The following is a 27,908-nucleotide window of genomic DNA, read 5'->3' on the forward strand; positions in this document are numbered from 1 at the left end:
TTTCTCTCAAATCTCCCCCCATCTGGGACATAGCACTGGGAAGCACTAATATCACCCTCTCTATTTCACCAGACTGAAAGCTAAGCCCAAATCTCACTCCTATCCCTGGGCTGCAATGAGTAACATTAAATAAGTGCCTAAAATCTATAATTATTTCAGCAACAAAGTGGACTTGCTCGGGATGATTTTGCTCTACTGTTTTGTTGCCTTAATACCAATTAAACATTAAAAAAAAAAAAGCCCACACACATTAAAAAACCTGAAATTAAAACCATCCCTAGACAAATAATTTAAACGTTGGGAAAATGAGAAGTAAAAATAGGCCCAACCACTTACAGTCTCCCTCCTCCATTCCTACTTCACACAATTCACCCTAAATAGAAAGAAACAAGTTTTCATCCTGACTGCATCGGGAAAGAGTGCCGCTTATTTGTATTAAACAGGTTGTAAGCTCGGAGAGGCAAACGGGACACCCTGAGTCCCCGTTTCCATCAATCGGTCTGGCCCTGCCCGTTCTCAGTCCGCGTGCCCAGGGCGCTGGCGGCGTCGGGGTTCGGCTCTGGGGGCCCTGCCGGCCTGGCCACGGTGCAGGCGGGCGTTGAAGGCCCCGTAGCGCACAAGGGAGTCCGCTTCAGTTTTATCACTCGGTGCGGGGTGGCCTTTTTGTCGCAGAGCAGAACCTTAGCTGGAGGTGGGTGCATGGCCCCGTTCTCAGCACCCCCGGTCTCGTGGGCAGCCTGGGGATGCCCGGGCAGGCCTGTGCCCACCGGGGACGGGGCTTTCAACGGTGCAGAGCGCTGAGCTGCCCTTCCTCCTGCAACCGGGTTCACGGATGCCCGGGACCAGGGCTGCGGTACACTGGCCGGAGGCACCCTGATGGAAGCCGAGTTCTTGACTTTAATTTGGGTGCTGGTGGAAGGCCCCAAAAATCGTACTGGCTTAGGACCAGTCTTACAGTTCACGCCTCCTTCTTCCTCTTCATTGGGCGCTATCAGTCGCCTGTAAATAGAGAAGCAGGTTCTTGTCAAACAGCTGGTCCTGTAAACCAGCAGTTACATGTTATGTAACTAATGAAAACGTCTCCAAAGTCTACCTTCAGGGTGAATAAAAAGGTTTTCGTCAAGAATTTGAGCCAAGAGGTATCAACCTACCTCATCTCTCATCTCCCACCAAGGTCAATAAGTAAATTAGCAAGTTTACAAAAGATTGTTTCAACTGGAATACACTCTTTCAAACTCACACATAATGTTAATACCAGCAAGTTAAAATTTGGAGCGTGACACTGGAATTATACAGCACATTACTCAGTTCTCACAAATTCTGATGTGATCCAGAGGATAAGCAGGAGTATCTCAAGTTGTTTTTCCCAGAATAGCAGTTTCAAGAGATTTACTGAGGAAAAAAGGGTTTCACAAATAAACTTGAGAAATGCTACTGCATATGTTATTCTCCTCCTAAAGCTTTAAACTCTATATTAACAAATTAAAGATTCTATACTAAAGACACCTGTTTAGCTTTGTTGAATCCATATTTCCCAATCATTCTGTAATGCACCCTTTGGCACCCAGTAAAATTATCATGCTATGGAACACATTTTGGGAACTGCTAGAATAGTCGAACTCATGGTATAGTTAGACGGTTTTTGAATTCGAGAAGTATTGGACAAACCTTCAAAGATTCCTCAGCTGAGCTGCCATTCACTATAAAAAGCCTGAAGTGGAAACACTGTTTTACCTTATTTAATTTATTTTTTATTCATTTTGTTTAAACTAAAACAAACAAACAAAAAACAGTTCACCCATTTCTCCCACTGCCCCCCCCCCACCTCTGGCAACTACCAATCATTTCCCTGTTTTTTTGCTTTGGATTTTGTTTGTTTGTTTGTTGTTTGTTTGTTTTTAAGATTCCACATAAAAGACAGCTCATATGGTATTTGTCTTTCTCTGTCTGACTTATTTCACTTAGCATAATATCCTCAAGGTCCATTTGTTGCAAATATATATATATATACACACATACCACAATTTCTTTATATCATCATCCATCAATGGACACTTAGGTTGTTTTTATATCTTGGCTATTGTAAATAATGCTTTAATGAACATGGGGGTACATATATCTTTATGAGTTAGTGTTTTTGCTTTCTTTGGATAGACACCCAGAAGTAGAATTGCTGGATCATATGTTAGTCCTACTTAGAATTTTTTGAAGAACTTTCACATTATTTTCCATAGTGGCTGCACCAATTTACATTCCCACTAACAGTGCACAATGGTTCCTTTTTTTCCACATCCTTGCCAACATTTATTTCCTGTCTTTTTGATGACAGCCATTCTAACAAGCATGAGGTGATATCTCATTGTGGTTTTGATTTGCATTTCCCTGATGATTAATGATGTTGAGCATCTTTTCATTACCCATTGGTCATCTATATGTCTTCTTTGGAAAAATGTTTATTCAGATCTTCTGTCTATTTTTGAATCAGATTGGTTGTTTTTCTGCTATTGAGCTGTATGAGTTCTTTATATATTTTGGATATTAGCCCCTTATCAGATATATGATTTGCAAATATTTTCTACCATCCAGTAGTTTGCCTTTTCATTTTGTTGATGGTTTCCTTTGCTGTGCAGAAGCTTTTTTAGTTTGATGTAGTCCCACTTGTTTATTTTTGCTTCTGTTGCTTTTCATGTCTGATTAAAAGATCATCACTAAGACCTATGTCAAGGAGCTTACCACCTATTTTTTTTTCTAGGAGTTTTATGGTTTACATTCAAGTCTTTAATCCATTTTGAGTTAATTTTTGTGTAGTATGGTGTAAGATAGTGGTCCAGTTTCATTCTTTTGCATGTGGATATCCAATTTTCCCAACACCGTTTATTGAAGATACCTTTCCGCATTGTATATTTTTGGCTCCTTTGTTGTAAATCAGTTGGCCTATATATATGGGTTTATTTCTGGTCTCTCTCTTCTGTTCCACTGATCTGTGTGTCTGTTTTTATGCCAATACCATACCATTTAAATTACTATAGATTGGAATATAGTTTGAAATCAGGGAGCATGATGCCTTCAGCTTTGTTCTTCTTTCTCAAGATTGCTTTGGCTATTTAGGGTCTTTTGTGGTTCCATACATATTTTAGGATTGTTCGTCCTACTTCTGTGAACGTCATTGGAATTTTGATAGGGATTGCACTGAATCTGTATATTGCTTTGGGGAATACAGGCATTTTAATAATATTAATTCTTCCAATTCATGAATAGGGACTATCTTTCCATTTATTTGTGTCTTCTTCAATTGCTTTCATTAACGTCTTACAGTTTTCAACATACAGGTTTTTTATTATCTCCTTGGTTAAATTTATTCCTAGGCATTTTATTCTTCTTGATGCAACCATAAACTGGATTTTCTTAATTTCTCTTTCTGATAGTTCATTATTAGCATATAGAAATGCAACAGATTTTTGTGTATTGATTTTGTTTATTAGTTCTAACAGTTTTTTGGTGGAGTATTTAGGGTTTTCTATATATAATATCATGTCATCTGCAAACAGTGACAGTTTTACTTCTTCCTTTCCAATATGGATATTTTTAATTTACTTTTCTTGCCTAATTGCTCTGGCTGGGACTTCCAATACTATGTTTAGTAAAAACAGTGAGAGTGGGGGTCCTTATCTTGTTCCTGATCTTAGAGGAAATGCTTTGAGTTTCTCACCACTGAGTATGTTTGCTGTAGGCTTGTCATATAAGGCTTTATTATGTTGAGGTACATCCTCACTATACCTGCTGTGCTGAGAATTTTTATCATAAATGGATGCTGAATTTTGTCAAATACCTTTTCTGCGTCTATTGAGATGATCATATGATTTTTGATATGATATAAAAACCATTTGATAGATTGTTTCCAGTTCAAGATGACAACATAGGAAGATACTGAACTCACCTCCAATGGACACCCTGAGTTTACAGTTATATATGGAACAATTTCCTCTTAAATAAAACCTAAAGGCCGGCTGAGTGACAACTACATATTGGGCAACTGAGAAGAAAACAACATTGAAGCAGGTAGGAGAAGCTGGAACACAATCTTGCCATAAACCCGTCCCCCAATGCAGTAATCCACAACCAGGAAGAAAGTCAAAACCTGCATCTTCTCCCTAAGGAGGGAAAGATTCAAACCCCATATCGGGCTCCCCAGTTTTTAAGACATGCACTTGAGAGATGAGCCCCCAAAACATTTAACTTTGAAAATCAACAGGGTTCAAGTCCCGAGGCCCACAAGACTATAGCAATCTGATAAACAGCTCTTCAAGGGTCCACATGCTCAGATTCACCCACCCCAGGGCCCAGTTCAAAAGCGGCCAATTGCACTCAGACTTAAACAGTAAAGTAGCTCACCTGCTGATAGAAAAGTGCTGGCCTGAGGGGCAGGCGTCTAATTTAACACACACATCTAGAAGCCTGATGGAACACTCTCTGGGAATGAAGACTAGCAGGTACCATCTTCATGCTCTCCCTTTGCTGTGCTCCAGAGCACCAGTATTTCCCGGAAGAGAGCTTTTACACTCATCTGGAACCCTCACTTTTTATGGCTCTTAGCCAGGGGACAACTCCTGATTGCCTGGCTCTGGAGGCCAGTGGAGCTTGCATTCCTGGTCCCATGGGACTGTAACAATTGGTGTTAACCCAGAAAGGAGCTCATAGCCTTGTCTGGTACCCCAATTTTTGCAAATGCTGCCAAGAGACAACTCTACGTTGCATGGCTCTGGTGGCCAGTAGGGCTTATGCTTGTGGGTCCCACAGGACTGTAACCAATGGAGAAAGAGTTCTTAAACAGCTACCACCCCAGCACACAACAAGAGGCAACAGATCCAGAAGCTCAGTCTTTCCGTGAAGGAGGTCTGTTAGCTGATCATCATGACTGCAGCCTGAGGGGCAGACTTCTAATTAAACACGCATCTAGGGGCTGACTATAATCTTTCCCAGAGACCTCATAGGGTGGGTGCTATCTTCGCACCCACCTTCTGCCACACTCCAAAGTGCCAGTGTCTCCTGAAGGGGAAATTTACATGCAGCTGTAGAATACAATAACTGAACTGATAAACACACTAGAGGGGTTCAACAGCAGACCAGATGAAGCAGAAGAAAGGATCAGTCAACTCAGTCAGGGCAGTGGAATTCACCCAATAAAAGCAGGAATAAAGAAAAAGAATGGAAAAAAAGTGAAGATAATTTAAGAGACTTACAGGACAACATCAAATGGGCCAACATTCATATTATAGGGCTCCCAGAAGAAGACAGAGAGAAAGGAGAAGAAATTTTATTTGAAAAAATAATAGCTGAAAACTATATAGCTGAGAAAGGAAAGAGACATCCAGATCCAGGAAGTCCAGAGAATTCCAAACAAGATGAACTCAAAGAGACCCACACTAAGACATATTATAATTAAAATGTCAAAAGTGAAAGACAAGGAGAAAATCTTAAAAACAGCAAGAGAAAAATAACTTGTTATATAAAAAGGAACCCCCATAAGACCATCAGGAGATTTTCAGCAGAAATTTTGCAAGCCAGAAAGGAGTGGCATGATATATTCAAAGTAGTAAAAGAAAAAAATCCAACCAAGAATACTCTACCCAGCAAAATTACCATTCAGAATTGAAGGAATAATAAAGAGTTTTCCAGACAAACAAAAGCTAAAGGAGTTCATCACCATTAAACTGGCCTTACAAGAAGTGTTAAAGGGACTTCTTTAAGCTGAAAAGAAAGGGCACTAATTAGTAACAACACATATGAAAGAATAAATCTCACTGGAAAGGTAAATATATAGTAAAGGTAGTATATTAATCACTATAAAGTTAGTATAAAGGTTAAAAGAAAAAAGTAATAAAAATAACTATGATTACAATAATTAGTTATGGAATACACAATATAAAAAGATGTAAAATATGACACCAAAAACCTAAAACGTGGCAGGGGATAGTATAATGTTGAGCTTTACAATGGAATCAAACTTAAGTTGTTATCAACTTAAAACAGACTGTTATAGATATAAGTTGTTATATGTAAGCCTCATGGTAACCACAAAGCAAAAACTTATAGTAAATACACAAAAGATAAACAGAAAGGAATATAATCATACCACTAAAGAAAGTCATCAAACCATAAAGGAAGAGAGCATGAGAAGAAAGGAACAGAGACGAACTATAAAAACAATCAGAAAACAATCAACAAAATGGAAATAAGTACATATCTATCAATAATTACTTTAAATGCAAATGGATTAAATTCACAGAGTGGCTGAATAGATCAAAAAATAAGACCCATCTATATGCTGCCCACAAAAGACTCACTTAAGTGTAAGGACACACACACACTGAAAGTGAAGGGATGGGAAAAGATATTCCATGCAAACCAAAAGAAATCAAAAGAAAGCTGGAGTAGCTATACTTATATAAGATAAAATAGACTTTAAAACAAAGACTGTAATAAGAGACAAAAAAGGGCATTACATAATCTTAAAAAGGTCAATCCAACAAGAGGATATAACATTTGTAAATATTAATGCACCCAAAATAGGAGCACCTAAAAAATAAGGCAAATATTAACAGAACTAAAGGAAGAAACAGAGAGCAATACAACAATAGTGGGAAACTTCAATACCCCACTTACATCAATGGATAGATCCTACAGATAGAAAATCAATAAGGAAACATTGGCCTTAAATGACATGTTAGGCCAGATGGACTTAACAGATATTTACAGAACATTCCATCCAAAAATAACATAGTACACAATCTTCTCAGGTGCACATGGAACACTTTCCATGATAGATCATGTGTTAGGCCACGATATGAGTCTCAGTAAGTTTAAGACAACTGAAATCATATCAAGCTCCTTTTCTGACCACAATGGTATGAAACTAGAAATTAATTACACAAAGAAAACTGGAAAATTCACAAATACATAGAGATTAAACAAGTTACTGAACAACCAATGGGTCAAAGAAGAAATCAAGAGAGAAATAAAAAAATACCTTGAGACAAATAAAAATGGAAATGTAACATACCAAAATTTGTGGGATGCAGTGAAAGCAGTCCTAAGAGAGTTCATAGCAATGTTTACCTCAAGAAATAGGATAAATCTCAAATAAACAACCTAACTTTACACCTCAAGGAACTAGAAAAAGATCAAACAAAAGTTAGCAGAAGGAAGGAAATAACAAAGATTAGAATAGAAATGAATGAAATAGAGACTAAAAAGACAATAGGAAAGATCAATAAAACTAACAACTGATTTTCTGAAAAGATAAACAAAATTGACAAACCTTTAGCTAGATTCACCAAGAAAAAAGAGAGAACTCAAAATCAGAAATGAAAGAGGAGATGTTGAAACTGATACCATAGACATACAAAGGATAATAAGAGGCTACTATGAACAATTATATGCCAACAAATTGGACAACCTAGAAGAAATGAATTAATTCCTAAAAACATACAACCTACCAAGACTAAATCATGATGAAATAGAAAATCTGAACAGACCAATGACTACTAAGGAGATTGAAATCTCCTAACAAACAAAAGTTCAGGACCAGACAGCTTCACTGGTGAATTCTACCAAACCAATTCTTCAAAGAATTAATACCAGTCCCTCTCAAACACTTCCAAAAAACAAAAGAGGAGGGAACTCTCAAATTCATTAAGACCAGTACTACCCTGATACCAAAACCAGACAAGGATGCCATAAGAAAGTTACACACCAATATCCCTGATGAACATAAATGCAAAAAATCCTCAAAAAAAAAATACTAGCAAACTGAATTCAACAATACATTAAAAGGAACACACATGATGATTTACTCCAGGGATGCAAGGATGGTTCAACATCCACAAATCAGTCAATATGATACACTATACCAACAAAATGAAGGAAAAAAGTCACATGGAACATTATTTTAAATGACCTTAAAACTGTCAAACTGTCAAGCAACCACTGTCAAAAGCCTGCCTGCTCCTTCCACTGCTTCCATCAGTTTCACTTCATGAAGATCACCTTCTGAACATGTGTAATGGCAATCCTCCAAGTCTTCTTCCTCTGACTCAGCACTGTTGTGTTTTCAGAGGCAAATGTAAGATACTGAACTCTGATTTTTGGAAATGGGATCATAATAGCATAGTGATTTGAAATATAATATATTCAACCTCAAAACTCTACTGAACATAACTAAAATTTTGTAGGTGAGAAATGGTTCTTTGGGACCTCACAAGTGCTTCCAAGTCATCGTTACCTGGTCCATGAATCAAAAATGATACTTAATAAAATCCCAGAGGAAAAAGACAACTAACACAGAGGAGAGTTTCCATAAAACCATTTCTGCTTGCTTTATATTTTGTACACATCTTCCACTGGACTCTAGTCCAAGGTTGCTCCACCTGAGCACTATTGCCATTTGGGATTCAACAATTCTTTGTCATGGGGGGCTGCCCCCTGCATTCTAGGACGTTTAGAAGCAACCCTGGCCTCTACCCTCTGGATGCCAGCAACATCCCCCACCTGACAGTGTCTCCAAACGTTACCAAATATATCCCCTGGGGAACAAAACTGCCCCCAATGGAGAACTACTGCTCTAGACCCAAATAATATTTGCTAACTATAAGTTCGAACACCAAAATAAATGATAATAAAATGAGAGCCTTTAAGCAAAAAGATCTGTTTTAACGTATGATTTACTACTAAAAACTGAATAAAATTCTCTGCACCTCTGTGAAAGATCCAGAGGGCAAAAGTAAGAAAGCAGTCTGAAATTTCATACGGGCCCTGAATCAAATTCTAGAATAGATGATCAAGAAATCAGAATGTCTGAAAGTCATGAATACTACCCAGACAATGAAAATGAAATATAATTTTAAATGTACTTAAACCACAGTGAAAGACACAGATGTGGAGTGAATTCAGTGCTAATGATTTCATACAACACAAGATAATACTACTAAATAAAAATGTTATTTGTGGTAACAGGAAGGAGAAAGGGATTCAGAATAAATCACAGGAAATTTCAAATATTAAGTCTAATAAATTTCTTAACTATTGCCAGTAAAATCTGGGATTTCACTTTAGTGGGGAAAAATACTTACCACAGCATTCTCACTGTGTCCAGTAGTATTTTTAAAATCATACTCTCCCAAAAAGAACATACCATATAACTCAGTTTTAAAGAATTACTTCCACTTTTTACATAGTTCTGGTAACTTTGCATTTAATTTTTTTTTTTTATTTTGGCCACGCCACACAGCTTGTGGGATTTTAGTTCCCTGACCAGGGATTGAACCCGGGCCCTCGGCAGTGAGAGCACAGAGTCCTAACCACTGACTGCCAGGGTATTCCCTCAAGATTTACATTTTGGGGCTTCCCTGGTGATGCAGTGGTTGAGAATCCACCTGCCAATGCAGGGGACACAGGTTCGAGCCCTGGTCCGGGAAGATCCCACATGCCGTGGAGCAACTAGGCCTGTCCACCACAACTACTGAGCCTGCGCTCTAGAGGCCGCGAGCCACAACTACCGAGCCTGTGTGCCACAACTACTGAAGCCCGCACGCCTAGAGCCCGTGCTCCGCAACAAGAGAAGCCACCGCAGAGAAGCCTGTGCACCACAACGAAGAGTAGCCCCTGCTCACTGCAACTAGAGAAAGCCCACACTCAGCAACGAAGACCCAATGCAGCCAAAAATAAATAAATAAAGATTTATACTTTGATGGTAAGGCAGAATATTCACCTAGGTGATTAATAAGCTCAATGAGGTCAAGAACCATTATTCACTCCCCCAGTAGAGGCAGTAAAAATATAGGTCATAGATTAATTTTTTAAAAATCAACAAAGAACAGATAACCTCTTTCGAATTGGGGCCATGTGACGCAGGCTTCCATGTAAAGGCCGCTCTTCCAGAGTCCAACATTCTATCAGTTCATGAGGCACCCGCCAGTAGCTAACACCTGGAAGATAAAAAGACAATTTAGAGAACCACTGTCCACTGCCAAAGGCTCAGCAACACTTTTGTGTAAGACCGGCCAGAAAAAGTTTAAGGTTCATGACTCCCATTTGATGAAGAGAAGTATAAGCAGGAAGTGCTCCCAAGAAGAGCCAGGGCAATAGTGGCATAGCTCATGACCCGGGTCCAGAAAGAGCTGGCTACCAGCCGCCCCAGCTCTGCCACTGATAACCAGAGGTCGTTATACAGACCTTGGGCAACTGAGTGTATGCTGATTAAGGGCACAGGCACTGGAGCCAAAACTGCCTGGGTCTGGATCCCATTTCTGTTATTCACTAATCATATCACCTTGGGAAAATTTCTCATCTGTGAAATGATGACAATAATAGTACATACCTTGCTGTGATAATTAAATGAGAAAATAAAAACAAAATGCCTAGAATAGGGCCTGGCACAGACTTAGCACTCAAGAGATGTTAGGTGCCTTTATCATAAGTCACAGTGTTGGTAGTAATGTGAAAGGATTGGACAGTAGGGGTTCTAACACTTGCCCTGTCTACCTCACTAGGTTGCTGCAATCATCAAATCAGATAAATTTTGTGAACCACTCTGTAAGAGGCAACCACTATATGAATATGAGGTATCAATACCTTATAGGTATCTTTTCAAACAAGAATAATCTGTGTTAATGTGGCAGGCCAAGATTCCAGTCAAATTCACTTAATTTTTAAATCTGATACGTTTCTTTGTTTAAATTTATTCTATTGAAGTATAGTTGATTTACAATGTTGTGTTAATTTCTGATGTACAGCAAAGTGATTCAGTTATACATACATACATATGTGTATGTGTATATATATATATTTTCATATTCTTTTCCATTATGGTTTATCACAGGATATTGAATACAGTTCCCTGTGCTATACAATAGGACCTTGTTGTTTATCCATTCTATATATAATAGTTTGATATGTTTCTGATTGAAAGCTGAAAATGTATTCCTTTTTTTTTTAAATTTATTTATTTTTGGCTGTGTTGGGTCTTCGTTGCTGCGCGCGGGCTTTCTGTGGTTGCAGTGAGTGGGGGCTGCTCTTCATTGTGCTGCGCGGGCTTCTCAGTGCGGTGGCTTCTCTTGTTGTGGAGCATGGGCTCTAGGCGCGCGGGCCGCAGTAGCTGTGGCACGCGGGCTCAGTAGTTGTGGCTTGTGGGCTCAGTAGTTGTGGCACGTGGGCTCAGTAGTTGTGGCTCGCGGGCTCTAGAGCGCAGGCTCAGTAGTTGTGGCGCACAGGCTTAGCTGCTCCGCGGCATGTGGGATCTTCCCGGACAAGGGAACGAACCTGTGTCCCCTGAATTGGCAGGCGGATGCTTAACCACTGTGCCACCAGGGAAGTCCCTGAAAATGTATTCTTATGAAGCTTAAAAACCTTATGCTAAGTGAAAGAAGCCAGACACAAAAGGTTATATATTGTATGATTCCATTTATATAAATATCCAGAATACACAAATCCACTGAGACAGAGAGCAGACTGGTAGTTGCCAGGGGCTGAGGGGCGAGGGGAATGCAGAGTAACTGCTTAATGGATACTGGGTTTCCTTTTGTGGTGACAGAAGTGTTTTGGAACTAAATAGAGGTGCTGGTTACACACACTGTTAATGTAGCAAATGTCACTGAAATGTATACTGTAATTAATTCTATGCTGTGTGAATTTCACCTCATTTTTAAAAAAAAGAACCATAAAAATTATACATAGACACATTAAAAAAGGCTTAAAGAATGATGCTGAATAAAAACTGCTTGGTATTAAAAACAACAGTAACCTTTAAGTCCCAAGAAGGATTCCCAAGAAGGAATCTGGTGTCTTCTTTTTTAATCATTAAAGGGCTAGTAATAACAAACAACTTAGCAAGCTGGGCACATAAGTTATTATATATAATAGACATGTCCAAATACTCGAAGTCTATGGACCTCATTTTAAGAAAACAACTTTCTAGAACTGCTTGATCATACTCCCAAACCTACTTATGCTACAAAGCCATCACCAAATCTCATCCATTAAGTTTTTATTTTTAAGTCAGGTTTATTGAGATATAATTTACATAAAATAAAATTCACTCTTTTTAAGTACACTGAGTTTTGACAGATGTATACAGTCATGTAACTATGGCCACAATCAAGATACAGAACATTTCTATCATCCCCAAAAAGTTCCCTCCTACCCTTCCACAGTTGATGCCCTGTCCTCCATTCCTTAGTTCTGCCTTTTCCAAAGTATCATATAAATGGAATCATACACCACATAGCCTTTTGTGTCTGGCTTCTTTACCATGATGCTTTGAAGATTCATCCATGTTGATATATGTATCAATAATCATCTCTTTTTATTTCTGAGTATTCCTTTAAATGGATATACTGCAGGCTTCCCTGGTGGCGCAGTGGTTGGGAGTCCACCTGACAATGCAGGGGACACGGGTTCGTGCCCCGGTGCGGGAAGATCCCACATGCCACAGAGCGGCTGGGCCTGTGAGCCATGGCCGCTGAGCCTGAGTGTCCGGAGCCTGTGCTCCGCAACGGGAGAGGCCACAACAGTGAGAGGCCCGCGTACCGCAAAAAAAAAAAAAAAAAAAAAAAAAAAAAAAGGATATACTGCAATTTGTTTTTAAGACTTTCATTTTTTTCCTGCCTATAATTCACATTCATTGTACAAAACTTGGAAAATATAGAAAAGTATATATAAAAAAAATAAAAATCACTTCTAATCCTAAAACTAGGAATCATGGCTCATGACATTTTGATGTATCTCATTCCAGTCTTTTTTCTATTCGTATGATATGCACATAATTGAAAACACATTATATTTAATTTTGTTTTCTGCTTTTGACCATTTCTTACTTTATCATGGGCACTCATCAACGTAAAAAGTTATTCAAAATAATTTTATTTTATCATTATTATTTTTTCAGCCACGCAGCATGCGGGATCTTAGTTCCCCAACCAGGGATCGAACCCATGTTCCCTGCAGTGGATGCGTGGAGTCCTAACCAAAAGACCACCCAGGAATTCCCTCAAAATAATTTTAATAGCTATACCCATCTATAACCTGTGGATGTGCCAATGTGTATTTAACCCTGTATTATAGACATTTAGATTGCTTTTATTTTTTCCCTATTATGAATAATGTTTAGTTGAACATCTCTGTTCATAAGCCTTTGTCTGCATTTGATTTTGTCTTTAAGGTAGATTTCTAGAAGTAGAATTATTGGCTCAAAGAATATGAACAATTTTGATGCTATTGATACATACTGATAAATTATTTCCAAAAAAAGTAATATGAACTTTATTCCTGCCAAAAATTCATGAGATCTTTACTAATCTGGTATATAAAAAAATAGTTCTCATTTAATGTATAGTTCATTGATAATGAGTTTGAACCTCTGCCACATTTATTTCCTTTTCTGGAAATTTTATGGCCATGAACCTTATACATTTATTTGTAGTAGGGTTGAGCTGGTTTTCTAATGAATTTAAATAAACCCTCTTTATTATAAGGGTAATCTTTGTCCAGTTAATGCAACACTTTTATCCAAGTTTTTTATTAGTTTCTAAATTTTATTTATAATGTTTTATGTTTTAAAGTTAATACATTAAATATTATGTAATCAAATTTCTTTGTCTTTATGTTTTATTTTAAGCTTATAATTTCTTTCCCTATTAAGAAATCAGTTATTTGCTTACATTTCATTATAGTCTATAATAGTTTCATTTTTCATTCATAAATCTACCTGGGATTATTTTCATAAATGATGTGAGGTTAAAGTTCTGTTTTTCTCCCAAATAATCTATCCTTTTTTATTGGTATTTAATGCTTTCTTATCACATAGTGATTTTATTCTTATAAATTTAATGGATTTTACTCCTGATCTCTGCATCTATTCTTGTACCAGAAAGACATGGTTTTATTAGTATAGAGCTACATATAGTATTTTGGCCATCAAACAGAGTTAAACTCATCCCTCTAATGACTTCTACTTCCCAAAATGTTTTGGGGTATTTCACCTGTTTATTCTTTCAAAGGAATTTTAGGATCATTTCCTCAAGATTCCCAAAGAGGTCCATTGATATTTTGGTAGGAATTGTGTTAAACCTATAATTTAATCTGAGAAACACTGACATCTTTATAATATTCAGATTTCTCATTCAGGATCATGGTATGTCTCACAGTAATCTTCATCTCTTCTTTTTTATAGATGGATGGATGGATGGATGGACAGATAAATACATTTTAGCAGTTTTCTTCGTAAAGGACCCAAGCATTTCTTGGTGGCGCAGCCTAGTTATTTTTGTTTATTGCTATTGTGAATGGGATTTTCTCCTATAATTTCTAATTAATTTACCATAAGTAAATTTACCATAAGTAATTTACCATAAGTAAAGCTAATCTTTATTTATATTGTATCTAGCTAGTTTAGTCTACTAAACTCATCATTTGAAATACCTTTAGTCGATTCTTTTCGGGTTTTCTACAAAGACATATTGTCCACAAATAACAATAACTGTCTTCTTCCTTTCAATAGTTCTTTCTCTTACTTCTGTTTCCTGTATTATGGCTTTCCACAGGCCTTCCAGAACTTTGTTAGATAACAATGATACTCTATTGCATGCTTTCTAAAAAGTTAAAATCAGTCACACGCTTTGTTAAAGTCAGTGATCCTAGCTCTCTGCTCCAGCTTCCTGAGTCAGTGTAGAAAGAAACCCAGCCAGGCCCTCCCAAAGCTTCCCAGGCAGCCTGCTAGTCCAGTGGCACAAAAGGAGACAAGAACACCAGGGGGGTTGTTCTTCAACTTAAGCCCAAGTGTCTCAAAGTCAATTCAATCTCAAGTAATAAGCTTAAAGAGAATAGCATTTTGTTCAACACACTTCATCCTATCTGTTTGAAGGGCATGATATGAAAAGAAAAAGGAGGAAAACTGAGTGGGGCAAAGTTGAGGAAAAAAAGGATTGGTACTAGCATCCTGCCTGAAAGAGGAACAGCTGATAGTTTTAAAAAGCCTCTTCCTTTCCTTATTCAATCTTACATGACTTGCAAGGTCTGTCTCTACCAGCTTTTAAGATCATTTGAGGACTGAGATGTGTCTTATTTATCTTTGGACAATTTTAGGACTTAATTATAGTGCTTGCACCTAATTGACACTCAATACATGTTAATTAAGAAAAAAAACTTAGGCATAGAACAGTTAACCCTCTGTGATCTTTAAGCAAGTGGCATGTCTCTCTGAGACTTCTTTTCCTCATCAATAAAATCGTAAACCAGCATACAGGCTTGTTTTAGGACTAAGAGATACTGAATGTAAACTACATATTACACTGAATATCAAGCAGCATTACTATTATCAACTCACATAAGCAGCTTGGTAAAGACAGTCAAATTTCAAAGTGTGCCTTTAAAGAATATTTGTTTTCTAAGGGCTCTTTAGATATCTTCCCAGCATGATTTTCATTTTCTCTCTCTCTCTTTATTTTTTTTTTGATTACACATTTTATGCTTAATTTAGAGGTATACTTCCTAGGACAATGCTAGGTACACAGTAGGTGCTACAGAAACTCTTTTTATTATTTTTTTTGTAATAAATTTATTTATTTATTTTTGGCTGTGTTGGGTCTTCGTTGCTGTGCGTGGGCAGTCTCTAGTTGCAGCAAGCGGGGGCTATTCTTCGTTGTGGTGCACGGGCTTCTCATTGTAGTGGCTTCTCTTGTTGTGGAGCACGGGCTCTAGGCGCGTGGGCGTCAGTAGTTGTGGCTCGTGGGCTCTAGAGCGCAGGCTCAGTAGTTGTGGCACACGGGCTTAGTTGCTCTGTGGCATGTGGGATCTTTCTGGGCCAGGGCTCGAACCCGTGTCCCCTGCATTGGCAGGCGGATTCTTAACCACTGCACCACCAGGGAAGCCCCAGAAACTCTTTTTAAATTGAACTAAATAAGCATAACTAACAAAAGTGTATTTTAGGTTACTGTATTGTAGATTATTAATAATACCTAGCAATTCATGGGGTTTAAAAATTTGTAAGTAAACTGCCTCAGTGTTACTATAAGGTGACAACTACCTGGACCCACACCAAAAACATTTTCTCAAAAAAAGAAATGCTGTATTTGAACTTGCTTTGTCTTATTAAGGAAAAGTCTACTTTCTGCCATGAAATGAAAGAATTGTACTGTACCTTTTCCTTCCCAGGCATCAAAGGCATCCATCATTTCCTTCAATTCTGCTACTGAATAATAGCTCCAAATATACTGAACATTATTTCCTGCCTCCCTAGAAATATTACAAAAGGTAATGAAAATATACTACCTAGGTATGAATGTGTATACATATATACAGCTAATAGACACTCAATAAGTGCTTGTTAACTAAGGAAAAAAAATATGTAGGTAATGAGTAGTTGTTCTTCTGTGATCCTTAAGCATATATATATATGTATATATATATATATATTCTATATATGACATACTAGATGAGTATAATATACTATACTTACGTACTAACCTACATTTAGTCTCTTTACTGCGGTAAAGTATTTGTTAATTCCACAATATAAACTGTGCAGACAAATCAACAAATCCTTAAAATAAGTTTTCTTAAAAAATCACCTAACTCCAGTAAAGTTAGAAAAGGTTCAACTTTGACTAAAACTTTCCTAGCACTATGTCAGGCACTTATATATCATATACAAACATCCCTGCCTGTAAAGAATTCAGAAAATGATAACATATTAATTATCTAAACAGCAAGCTCATGTGGTCGTGCATTAGTCACTGGCATGTGACCCAATCCAATCTCTCAGAGAATTAAAAAAAAAAATTTTGCTAAGTGAATTGACCAGTATAAATGAGATTACAGGGAAAATATTAACAGAATAACCCTTAAGAATTTAACATGTTCAAGGCATAGAATTTTAAAGTTGGGAGGGACCAGATGAAAAGTCTTTCAGCATTTCTCAAACCAGGACACCAAGACACAGGCCAGTGCTGGGTCCCTCAGTGGGCCTGCTGACTTCTAGGCCAGGCTTCTGTCCCTGGACTATAGTGGAGGGGAGATACCCAGGCATGTGGCTTTTCTTTTCTTTCTTTCTTTTCTCTTTTTATAATGCCTCTCAGGTGATTCTGATGACCACTCCCAGCTGAGAACCACTGTACTAGACCACGTAGATGGCCTATTGCTTATACAGATGTGAAATGGTCTGAATTACAACCTCCTCATGAAACAGGCCTATCTTGACAGCTATGAGATTCACTCTGTCTGTTGAGAGGTACTGGTTTCTTTCCTAGTCAACCACATATTCCATTCAATAACACCTCTTAGAAGAGACCAAGACTTTATTTTGTTCCTTTTCATATTTAAACGCAGACATACCTTTTAAAAACGCATTTACTGTGAATTCTTCCTCCCAGCTGCTTATCAATTGCATCTGTTCCATCAGTTTTTGTGGAATATACACCAATAATTCTACTCTCACAGCTTGCACCAGATGTGTTAAGATAGTGGAGAACCCAAACTGTTGGTTTATTGCAAACTAAACCATACGAATCACAGAAGTCTGTTAAAGCCTGGGGCAAAAAAATATATAAAATTTGAATTTAATTCTGGAGTAAAGTCAAAATGAATTTGCTCTATTACTTTCATGTAAAGCTGTAATTTCAGCTGGTCATAATGGAAATAAAAAGATTATATATCTCAGCCTACTGTTTATGCCTTTAAAAACCAAACCATTTGTTGAATTTGGGGTATTGGGGGAGGTGAGGCAAATCACCACCCAAAAACCCAAAACCTTTTCAGCTAGAGAATCTTTTTCCACATGGAAATTATGTTTTACTTCCTCTTCCTTTAGACTCACTACCAACATCATTTTAAAATCTTCATATAATAAGCAAAAGTTAAAATTCTTTCTTTTCCCCCCGATTTTCCATTTGACTCAATCTTCCTTTTACCTCCTACTGACTTGCCCCATAGTTGATACTTATTCTTAACTCCAAATCCAATCATGGATTTACCAGATTAACTTGTTCTTTTACACTGAAAGATATGAATATATGAACTCGATATATACTGTCTGAACTCATTTGGCATTTATCCACCTATTCACTCAATCACTTGAATACTAAGTATCTATGTGTGAATAATAAGCACTGTCTAAGGCCTTGGAGACATAATGGTGAGCAGGAGACAGGGTCCCTCCTTGAGTTTCTAGCTGATGCAGAAGACAGACATTAAATAAGCCATCAGCACACAGTGTAAGAAGTGCTACTAGGTAAGCCTACGAGGTGCTAAGGGGCACAGAGGAAGAGGGCTTCACCCAATGGAGTGGTACAGGCCTTCCCTGGGAGAAACAGCATTATTGCTGTGAGCTCTCTGAGGACAGGCACTCTTTTCTGTTCTGTTTTGTATCCCAAGTCCCTAGAAAAGTACCTGATACAAAGGAGATGCTTAATATTTACTGACTCATTGAAGGAAAAGAGGACCCTAACATGTGTTGCATTTTCATTTAATATTGCCATCTAACTCCTGTATTGGCTTTTATCTTCACTTGCACATCTATGAAAACCACCAACAACATTATAAACCATTCAAGGGCAAAAACTGCATGTCATATTTCTTTCTGTCCCACACAGTCCCTAGAACAGGGTCCTATATGTCAAAAACATTTGAAATAAATAGGAGTTGGCTGGCAGAATGAATGTTCGCATGCTGTGTCTGTTGTGCATACAAACCAAGAATGAAAGACTATAAAGGTGAATGTTAATCTGTCCCAACTTTCCAGTTAGGCTTTTTCAGCCCCACTCTGCAGATATGGCAAACAGCATCAAAAGACTGTTCGACAACTCAGTTTATAAATAATTCCAATAGCAGAACCCATACAACCATGCAAATTCCCAAAGGGGATCTGGAACCAAATCAACTTTCTCTTCATGCTGCACTCCTAATAACCATACTGTCAGCTTGCTCTCCTAAACACTGACATCCAACTCAAAGAATTCAAACCAATTCAAACCACTTTTCACTATGAACAATTATCTAGGAAAAATATTTTTCTTAGATGTTCAAGGTGCTAATTAATAGTAAATATAATACTTATCAATAAGACAAAAACAGATGAAGCTGTTCAAGTCATGTAAAGACATTTCAAATGTGATTTAAAACAGAAGCATCTTAAAAAAAGATTTACTGATCTCAAGGTGAAGTAATCAAACTAATGTTTTAGCTTAGTAACAAACTGCTACACTCACTAAATCAGGTAAGGGATTTTATACAATCTTTTATTTATCATGACCATCCTTTTAAAATATCACTTCAGTAAATGAATTAATCCCACTATACCCTCACATACTACAGTACTGCTCTTAATGTAAGAAGAACTTCAAGAGCAGAAGAGTTCTATTTAAAAAAGCCATCAAAAAGTGTTAAACATTCAATGAGGAATAAAAACTCCATAAACTTTTGGGTGGTGTGGTAATACACTTTCCTAGAATACAATTTTGGCCTTAAAAAATGAGTAGTGGTAATTAAGAAACATGTCTTCAAAAACTGTAGAGAAGTAACAATATGTTACTAAATAACCAAGAGATCACTGAAGAAATCAAAGAGGAAATCAGAAAATACCTAGAGAAAAATGACAATGAAAACACGATGATCCAAAACCTATGGGATGCAGCAAAAGCAGTTCTAAGAGGGAAGTTTACAGCAATACAAGCCTACCTCAAGAAACAACAAACATCTCAAATAAACATTCTAACCTTGCACCTAAAGCAATGAGAGAAAGAAGAACAAACAAAACCCAAAGGTAGTATAAGGAAAGAAATCATAAAGATCAGAGCAGAAATAAATGAAATAGAAACAAAGAAAACGATAGCAAAGATCAATAAAACTAAAAGCTGGTTCCTTGAGAAGATAAACAAAATTGATAAACCTTTAGCCAGACTCATCAAGAAAAAGAGGGAGAGGACTCAAATCAATAAAATTAGAAATGAAAAAGGAGAAGTTACAACAGATACTGCAGGAATACAAAGCATCCTAAGAGACTACTACAAGCAACTTTATACCAGTAAAATGGATAACCTGGAAGAAATGGACAAATTCTTAGAAAGGTATAACCTTCCAAGACTGAAACCAGAAGAAATAGAAAATATGAACAGACCAATCACAAGTAATAAAATTGAAACTGTGATTAAAAATCTTCCAACAGGACTCCCCTGGTGGCACAGTGGTTAAGAATCCACCTGCCAATGCAGGGGACACGGGTTCGAGCGCTGGTCTAGGAAGATCCCACATGCCGCAGAGCAACTAAGCCCGTGCGCCACAACTACTGACCCTGCGCTCTAGAGCCCGTGTGCCACATCTACTGAGCTCACATGCTGCAACTACTGAAGCCTGTGCACCTACAGCCCATGCTCCGCAACAAGAGAAGCCACCGCAATGAGAAGCCCGTGCACTGCAATGAAGCGTAGCCCCCGCTCACCGCAACTAGAGAAAGCCCACGTGCAGCAACAAAGACCCAATGCAGCCAAAAATAAAGTAAATAAATTTATAAAAAAGAAAACTAAAATTTAAAAAAAATAAATTAAATAAATAAAAAATCTTCCAACAAACAAAAGTCCAGGACCAGATGGCTTCACAGGTGAATTCAATCAAACATTTAGAGAAGAGCTATCATCCATCCTTCTCAAACTCTTCCAAAAAATTGCAGAGGAAGGAACACTCCCAAACTCCTTCTATGAGGCCACCATCACCCTGATATCAAAACCAGACAAAGATACGACAAAAAAAGAAAACTACAGAGCAATATCACTGACGAATATAGATGCAAAAATCCTCAACAAAATACTAGCAAACAGAATCCAACAACACATTAAAAGGACCATACACCATGATCAAGTGGGATTGATCCCAAGGATGCAAGGATTCTTCAATATACGTAAATCAATCAATGTGATACACCATATTAACAAACTGAAGAATAAAAACCATATGATCATCTCAATAGATGCAGAAAAAGCTTTTGACAAAATTCAACACCCATTTATGATAAAAACTCTCCAGAAAGTGGGCATAGAGGGAACCTACCTCAACATAATAAAGGCCATATACGAAAAACCCACAGCAAACATCATTCTCAATGGTGAAAAACTGAAAGCATCTCCTCTAAGATCAGGAACAAGACAAGGATGTCCACGCTCCCCACTATCATTCAACATAATTTTGGAAGTCCTAGCCATGGCAATCAGAGAAGAAAAAGAAATAAAAGGAATACAAATTGGAAAAGAAGAAGTAAAACTGTAACTGTTTGCAGATGACATGATACTATACATAGAGAATCCTAAAGATGTCACCAGAAAACTACTAGAGCTAATCAATGAATCTGGTAAAGTGGCAGGACATGAAATTAATGCACAGAAATCTCTTGCATTCCTATACACTAATGACAAAAAATCTGAATGAGAAATTAAGGAAACACTCCCATTTACCACTGAAACAAAAAGAATAAAATACCTAGGAATAAACCTACCTAGGGAGACAAAAGACCTGTATGCAGAAAACTACGGGACACTGATAAAAGAAATTAAAGATGATATGAACAGATGGAGAGATATACCATGTTCTTGGATTGGAAGAATCAATATTGTGGAAATGACTATACTACCCAAAGCAATCTACAGATTCAAGGCAATCCCTATCAAATTACCAATGGCATTTTTTATGGAACTAGCACAAAAAATCTTATAATTTGTATGGAGACACAAAAGACCCCGAATAGCCAAAGCAGTCTTGAGGGAAAAAAACGGAGGTGGAGGAATCAGACTCCCTGACTTCAGACTATACTACAAAGCTACAATCATCAAGACAATATGGTACTGGCACAGAAACAGAAATATAGATCAATGGAACAGGATAGAAAGCCCATAGATGAACCCACGCACCTATGGTCAACTCATCTATGACAAAGGAGGCAAGGACATACAATGGAGAAAAGACAGTGTCTTCAATAAGTGGTGCTGGGAAAACTGGACAGCTACATGTAAAAGAATGAAATTAGAACACTCCCTAACACCATACACAAAAATAAACTGAAAATGGATTAGAGACCTAAATGTAAGACCGGACACTATAAAACTCTTAGAGGAAAACATAGGAAGAACACTCTTTGACATAAATCACAGCAAGATCTTTTTTGATCCACCTCCTAGAGTAATGGAAATAAAAACAAAAATAAACAAATGGGACCTAGTGAAACTTAAAAGCTTTTGCACAGCAAAGGAAACTACAAATAAGACGAAAAGACAACCCTCAGAATGGGAGAGAGTATTTGCAAACAAAGCAATGGACAAAGGATTAATCTCCAAAATATATAAACAGCTCATGCAGCTCAATATTAAAAAAACAAACAACCCAATCCAAAAATGGCAGAAGACCTAAATAGACATTTCTCCAGAGAAGACACACAGATGGCCAAGAAGCACATGAAAAGGTGCTCAACATCACTAATTATTAGAGAAATGCAAATCAAAAATACAATGAGGTATCACCTCATTGTCAGAATGGGCATCATCAGAAAATCTACAGACAACAAATGCTGGAGAGGGTGTGGAGAAAAGGGAACCCTCTTGCACTGTTAGTGGGAATGTAAATTGATACAGGCACAATACAGAACAGTATACAGGTTCCTTAAAGAACTAAAAATAGAATTACCATATGACCCAGCAATCCCACTACTGGGCATATACCCAGAGAGAATCATAATTCAAAAAGACACATGCACCCCAATGTTCATTGCAGCACTATTTACAATAGCCAGGACATGGAAGCAACCTAAACGCCCATCAACAGACGAATGGATAAAGAAGAAGTGGTACATATATACAATGGAATATTACTCAGCCATAAAAAGGAACGAAATTGAGTCATCTGTAGAGACGTGGATGGATCTAGAGACTGTCATACAGAGTGAAGTAAGTCAGAAAGAGAAAAATAAATATCATATATTAACGCATATATGTGGAACCTAGAAAAATGGTACAGATGAACCGGTCTGCAGGGCAGAAATAGAGACACAGATGTAGAAAACAAATGTATGGACACCAAGGGGGGAAAGTGGCGGGTGGTGGTGGTGGTGGTGGGATGAATTGGGAGATTGGGATTGACATATATACACTAATATGTATAAAATGAAAAATAAGAACATGCTGTATAAAAAAATAAAATAAAATAAAATTCAAAACAAAACAAATAAAGGTATATAATACAGTTAAAAAAATATTGTAAGAAGTAAAACAGTCTCATTTTGGTTTATGTTACAACATGGGCTATACAAAATAACATACACTGCTTTGTGCATAATAAATGTATAATAAATGAATATTAGATAAACATTCATACATATATTGTAAAATTAAGAAAATGCCAAGACCTTTTTAAGTTCTATATTTGACCTTAAAGAATATGTCTCCATTTCATTGGCCAAGTGGTCAGACAGGCTGTACGGATAAGGGATGCCAAAGTAATCAGCCTCTTCCTGCAGAGCAATGCGGGTTTGCTCCTCTGGGGGAATGTGAACTTCTCCGTGAAGATAATCCAAAAGGTATTTAAATAGATGTCCATCACGGTCAATAACACAAGCCCCTAGAAAATATTCAGTTCAAAAATGATTGAATAGATACAAATGACCACGGTAAAATTTCAACATGTCAAACTAGAATTAGACTGAAGACCTCTACAATTAGAAATGTTTCTTTCTCAAAAGAAAGTTAATATCTAGTGTTCAAATAGGTTTAGTCAAATTTGGGGAGCCTCTGTATTCTCACCTACAAGGAAAACGTATTCTGAGTTCCATTAGAAATCAAGGACTATGTTCCCACTATGACCTCTGCAAAAGCCATGGAGACCTTAGACTGCTGGTAGAAACAGAAGCTTACCACTAATCTCAACCCAGCTGGGCCAGGAAAGGTGTATGGAGTTCCTCCCTAATGAGGGTATAATGAGGTCCAGCATTTGTATGTCAGTGACCCTACAAGTCGACCTGCAGTGTTGCCAACAAATAAACCCTGGGTTCCTAGCTATGGGCATGCCATTTGTTCAGACTTATTAGGTTAGTTCCTTTGTATGAAACTGTAGAAAAGAAATGCTATACTGGTACTACTTTATGATAAAAGACTTTTTGTAGACAATTCAGCAGAATTAAGAAAACAAAAAAACACTTCTGTGTGAGGTTACTCAATGATTTCCTTCCTCCCTTGATTAGTTTAAGACGGGATTAAGAAGGTAAAAACTTAGGGGCAGAGGAAACAACTCAGTCCCTGCTTACCACCTTTATACCAACGAACTTTCTGTCCAGATGGACATCCAGTCCTGGGCACCAGACATCAGTGAGTTTTCCATTCTTCCAACTGCCATTCATCTGGCAAAGCAATCTCTCCAGACCCAGGGTTACTAACAGCCCCTCATGCTCTGAGCTCCTCAATCTCTTTTTTCTAACACAGACCAAGAGTGGGTTCTACGAGCCCCAGAATGCCTAAGATGTACAAAAAGCCTTACTTGCTCTGCTGAAGTTTCTTTACCACCAGTAGTAGGTTCAGTGAACCCCAGAGCACTCAAAGCAGAGAGTGGCCCCAGGACCCTAACCCTTGTATTTTACAGTTTCTTCTGAAACACCAATTTTCAGTCCTGGGTGACTGACTGTATCACTGAACTGATGTTTTCTTAGGCATACACATCTGCCCACACAAGGCTCTGCAGCTGGACTAGGTGTGAGTTTAACACTAATTCTACACTGACAGTACCTGCCCTGTGAGCTATGAGGGCAGCTCCTTTCTCCAGAGAAATACATTTTTTAACTTGAAGAATACAGAGAGAAGCTAATATATTTAATCAGGCTCAATACCTTTACCCATTGAGTTGTATGAATGGAACAACTTTCAAAATATGATTAATCCCCATAATTAGGTGATGGTTGGCCTTTACACACATTCATTTTTTTGTCAACTTTTAGCGACAGCATCACAGATTCTAGAAACTGGTATTTAATTTCTCCATGTACTTAATGAATCTCCATACAGTCCCAATGATCTCAGTAATTAACAGAGTAAGCTAATACATTCTGTTGTAATTAGAAAAATTAAAGGGAATTTAAACTAGACTCCTATTTTAATGAACATTCATGATAATGTTTACAGACTTTAGATATTTACCTGATTCATCTGTTTTTAGAGGAAAACGACCACTGAACATGGATGCCAGCATTGAGTCCTTAAAGCGGCACAAGGACTGCCGCCTGGCTGTGTAAATACAGCCACCCACGTTCAGTCGAAGAATATCCAACACCTCTTCTGCCTTGTGACCTTCCATTGGTCTCTCCGACGCCTGAAGTTTTGCCTTGAAACACTTTCAGAAACTGCAAAACAATGGTGGTCACAGTACCCCTCTGTAAAAACAAAGGACAATCACCATTGACATTTCCAACAATACATGAAATAGGTAATAAAAATAAATACATTCTAAAGTGGTTTAAGACAAATTCCTCAGCACCGGCAATACTGAATCGGAGGACTTAATGTAATACAAAAGAAGTTTGAGATATGCTGAGAAGCTGGAATACTCTGGCTCAGAGGATTTGTAAATGATAATAAAGTATTACCAACCAAATCAGAGCTGTTGAAATGACTGTTTAAAGAATTAAATGAGATAATGCATTGTCTGTTACATATAAAGCAAAGGTGAGGCGTGCTTATCATCTTCAGTATTCACATATCTTTTTAAACTACAGTAAGTCTGAGGGAGCTGTGTAGACTTGCAGAGGGGAACAGCATGTAGCATGGAATCAGGCTATTAGGCTCTACCACTTACTAGCCTGGGACCTTAGGCAAATACTTATCCTCCTCTGCCTGTTTCCCCATCTCTAAATTGGAGGGAAGGATGATGCCTACCTCAAAGGACTATCAGAGGAATAACTGACAGAAAATATAAAAAGCATATAGAACAGTCTCTGGCTCAGAGTAAGTACTCAATAAATGATAAATATTATCTATAATAATATAAAAATTTACAAGAGGGTATATACTGAAGGACTTTATATTGGCTCTGGAGATTTAAGGAAACATAAGAGCAGAAATTATTAACAACAGTAGTTGTAATTCTTAAGTTAGGTAACTAAGGAATATATAATTTATCAACTGAGATCAGAATTCCATGTATACCAAAAGCCAAACTGGTCCAGAAGAACAACAGATGACATCTCTCAATCATGTGGCTTCTTCCCTCTGAAATAGCTGAACCTTTAGAGACATTTTAAGGATTTTATTTCTTAATCCATTCTGGAGATAGATGAACCACAGCTGACTGTGGCATTCCTACAGAACCTAAAACAATACCCTGAGGAAAAGTGTCCTCCCAATGTATCTTCACATTTCATAGCAAGTGTAAAATGGCTACCAATAGGCTCAACTACATGCATGGCCATTCACTTTGCCATCAACTTTGAGCATCTTTTCATAGATGCTCCAGTTTAGCCAATTTCCAATAAGAGAAGACCACTAGAGTCTGAGGAACACCATGTGTGTGAAACACAGTAGACAGAAACTATTATGGGCCAACAGTCCAGCCTTCAGAACCCACTTATCAATGTGACTTTCTACACTGCCTAAAAGTCCAAGGAGCAGTCCAACAATGAACCATGTGAAAGAACCACTTCTGAGGCCTGGAATGGAACCGGTTCACGCTGTCCCTGTTACCAGCTCCCTGGAATCCTATCTATTCTTCAAAGCTGCAGGCAAACCTCACTGCTTACATGACCTTCCCAAGCACCCCCAGTTAGAATCCTTGCACACAGTTGTCCCAGATATACTTTGTACCCCGTCCACGTATTACTCCACTTGACTAATCCCTAATTTGGGGGACTATAAGCTGCATCACCCCTAACAATTCCCATTTACTGAACGCTATGTGCCAGCCACTGTAGGAGACACTTGACAGACATTACCTCATTCACACAAAAGCCCTACTGGGTAGGAGTTACTGTCCCTACTGACAGGTGAGGACACTGGAGAAAGAAACAGTAATGTGTGCAGGGTCTAGCTAGGGCTGCCCTGCCGTAAGTGGTGGAGTCAGCCCCAATCCAGGTCAGCAGGACCAACTCCAAGCTCTTCCAGCTGCACCCCACACCGACTCCTTCAGCACCGTTTCACTCCTAAGGCTCCTGACCTGGGCACTTCACTCACTAAGCGTCTGTCCGTCTGAAGACGCCAGTGGATGGCAATAGGAACACAGCAGCACCCTAGGCGCAAGGATTCAAGAGATACCCCTAAGGCAGAGGACCATCACCATTTCAAGGCCAGTCACAGGGCCCCACCTTCAAATGCACCCACTTGCACTCCCTGCTGGGTCCACAGTGCCCAGCCTGCGGTTCCGTGACCACCTGCACCAAAACCATCAGGGACACTTTGCTGAAAATGCAGATTCCCGGACCACGACATAGACTCTGGTTCAGAAAGTCTCAGGTGGGGTCGGGAGTCCCCCCCGCGGACACTACTTTGAGAAACGCTCAAGGGATTCCCACGACGCGGGACGAGAGGGGAGGGGCTGGGACACCACAAAGCCCCGTGGGGGTCTCCCCGCGGTCCTGGGATCCCGAATCGGCCCGAAGCCCGAGCCTGCAGCCCCGGGCGCCCGTGTTAACAGCGCGGCCCGGGCCCTTCCTCAGGGCGCCCTGCCGCCTCCCGGGTCCGCGGCCCACCCGGCGCTCCGCTCCTCAGCAGGGGATGGGCGGGGTAGGCGGCCTCCCCGACTGACCTGCGGCCCGCCTGGCCCTTGGCAAGGGCGCCGGACGCCACGGGGCCCGACACGGAAGTGAGCGCCTCCCCGCCTGCTCGGCAACTCGTGTAGCAGCGAGGCTCCAG

General features: G+C 38.6%; 1 protein-coding gene across 1 annotated transcript; it reads right to left on the bottom strand.

Annotated features, from left to right (window-relative positions):
- Window positions 1–491: 491 nt before the first annotated feature.
- KCTD18 (potassium channel tetramerization domain containing 18) lies at window positions 492–27,908 on the bottom strand (the record flags this gene model as incomplete). The annotated part of the gene is made up of 7 exons (XM_082840605.1): window positions 27,802–27,908; window positions 25,206–25,438; window positions 23,429–23,640; window positions 17,383–17,576; window positions 16,190–16,284; window positions 9,881–9,983; window positions 492–999 (listed from the first exon to the last, which is right to left on the bottom strand). Exons 2-7 carry the CDS (start codon window positions 25,360–25,362, stop codon window positions 492–494), a joined length of 1,269 nt encoding a protein of 422 aa, XP_082696731.1. The 5' UTR covers window positions 25,363–25,438; window positions 27,802–27,908.

Source organism: Leucopleurus acutus (genome assembly GCF_964270905.1).
Source record: "Leucopleurus acutus genome assembly, chromosome: 6".
NCBI classification, from domain to species: domain Eukaryota; kingdom Metazoa; phylum Chordata; class Mammalia; order Artiodactyla; family Delphinidae; genus Leucopleurus; species Leucopleurus acutus.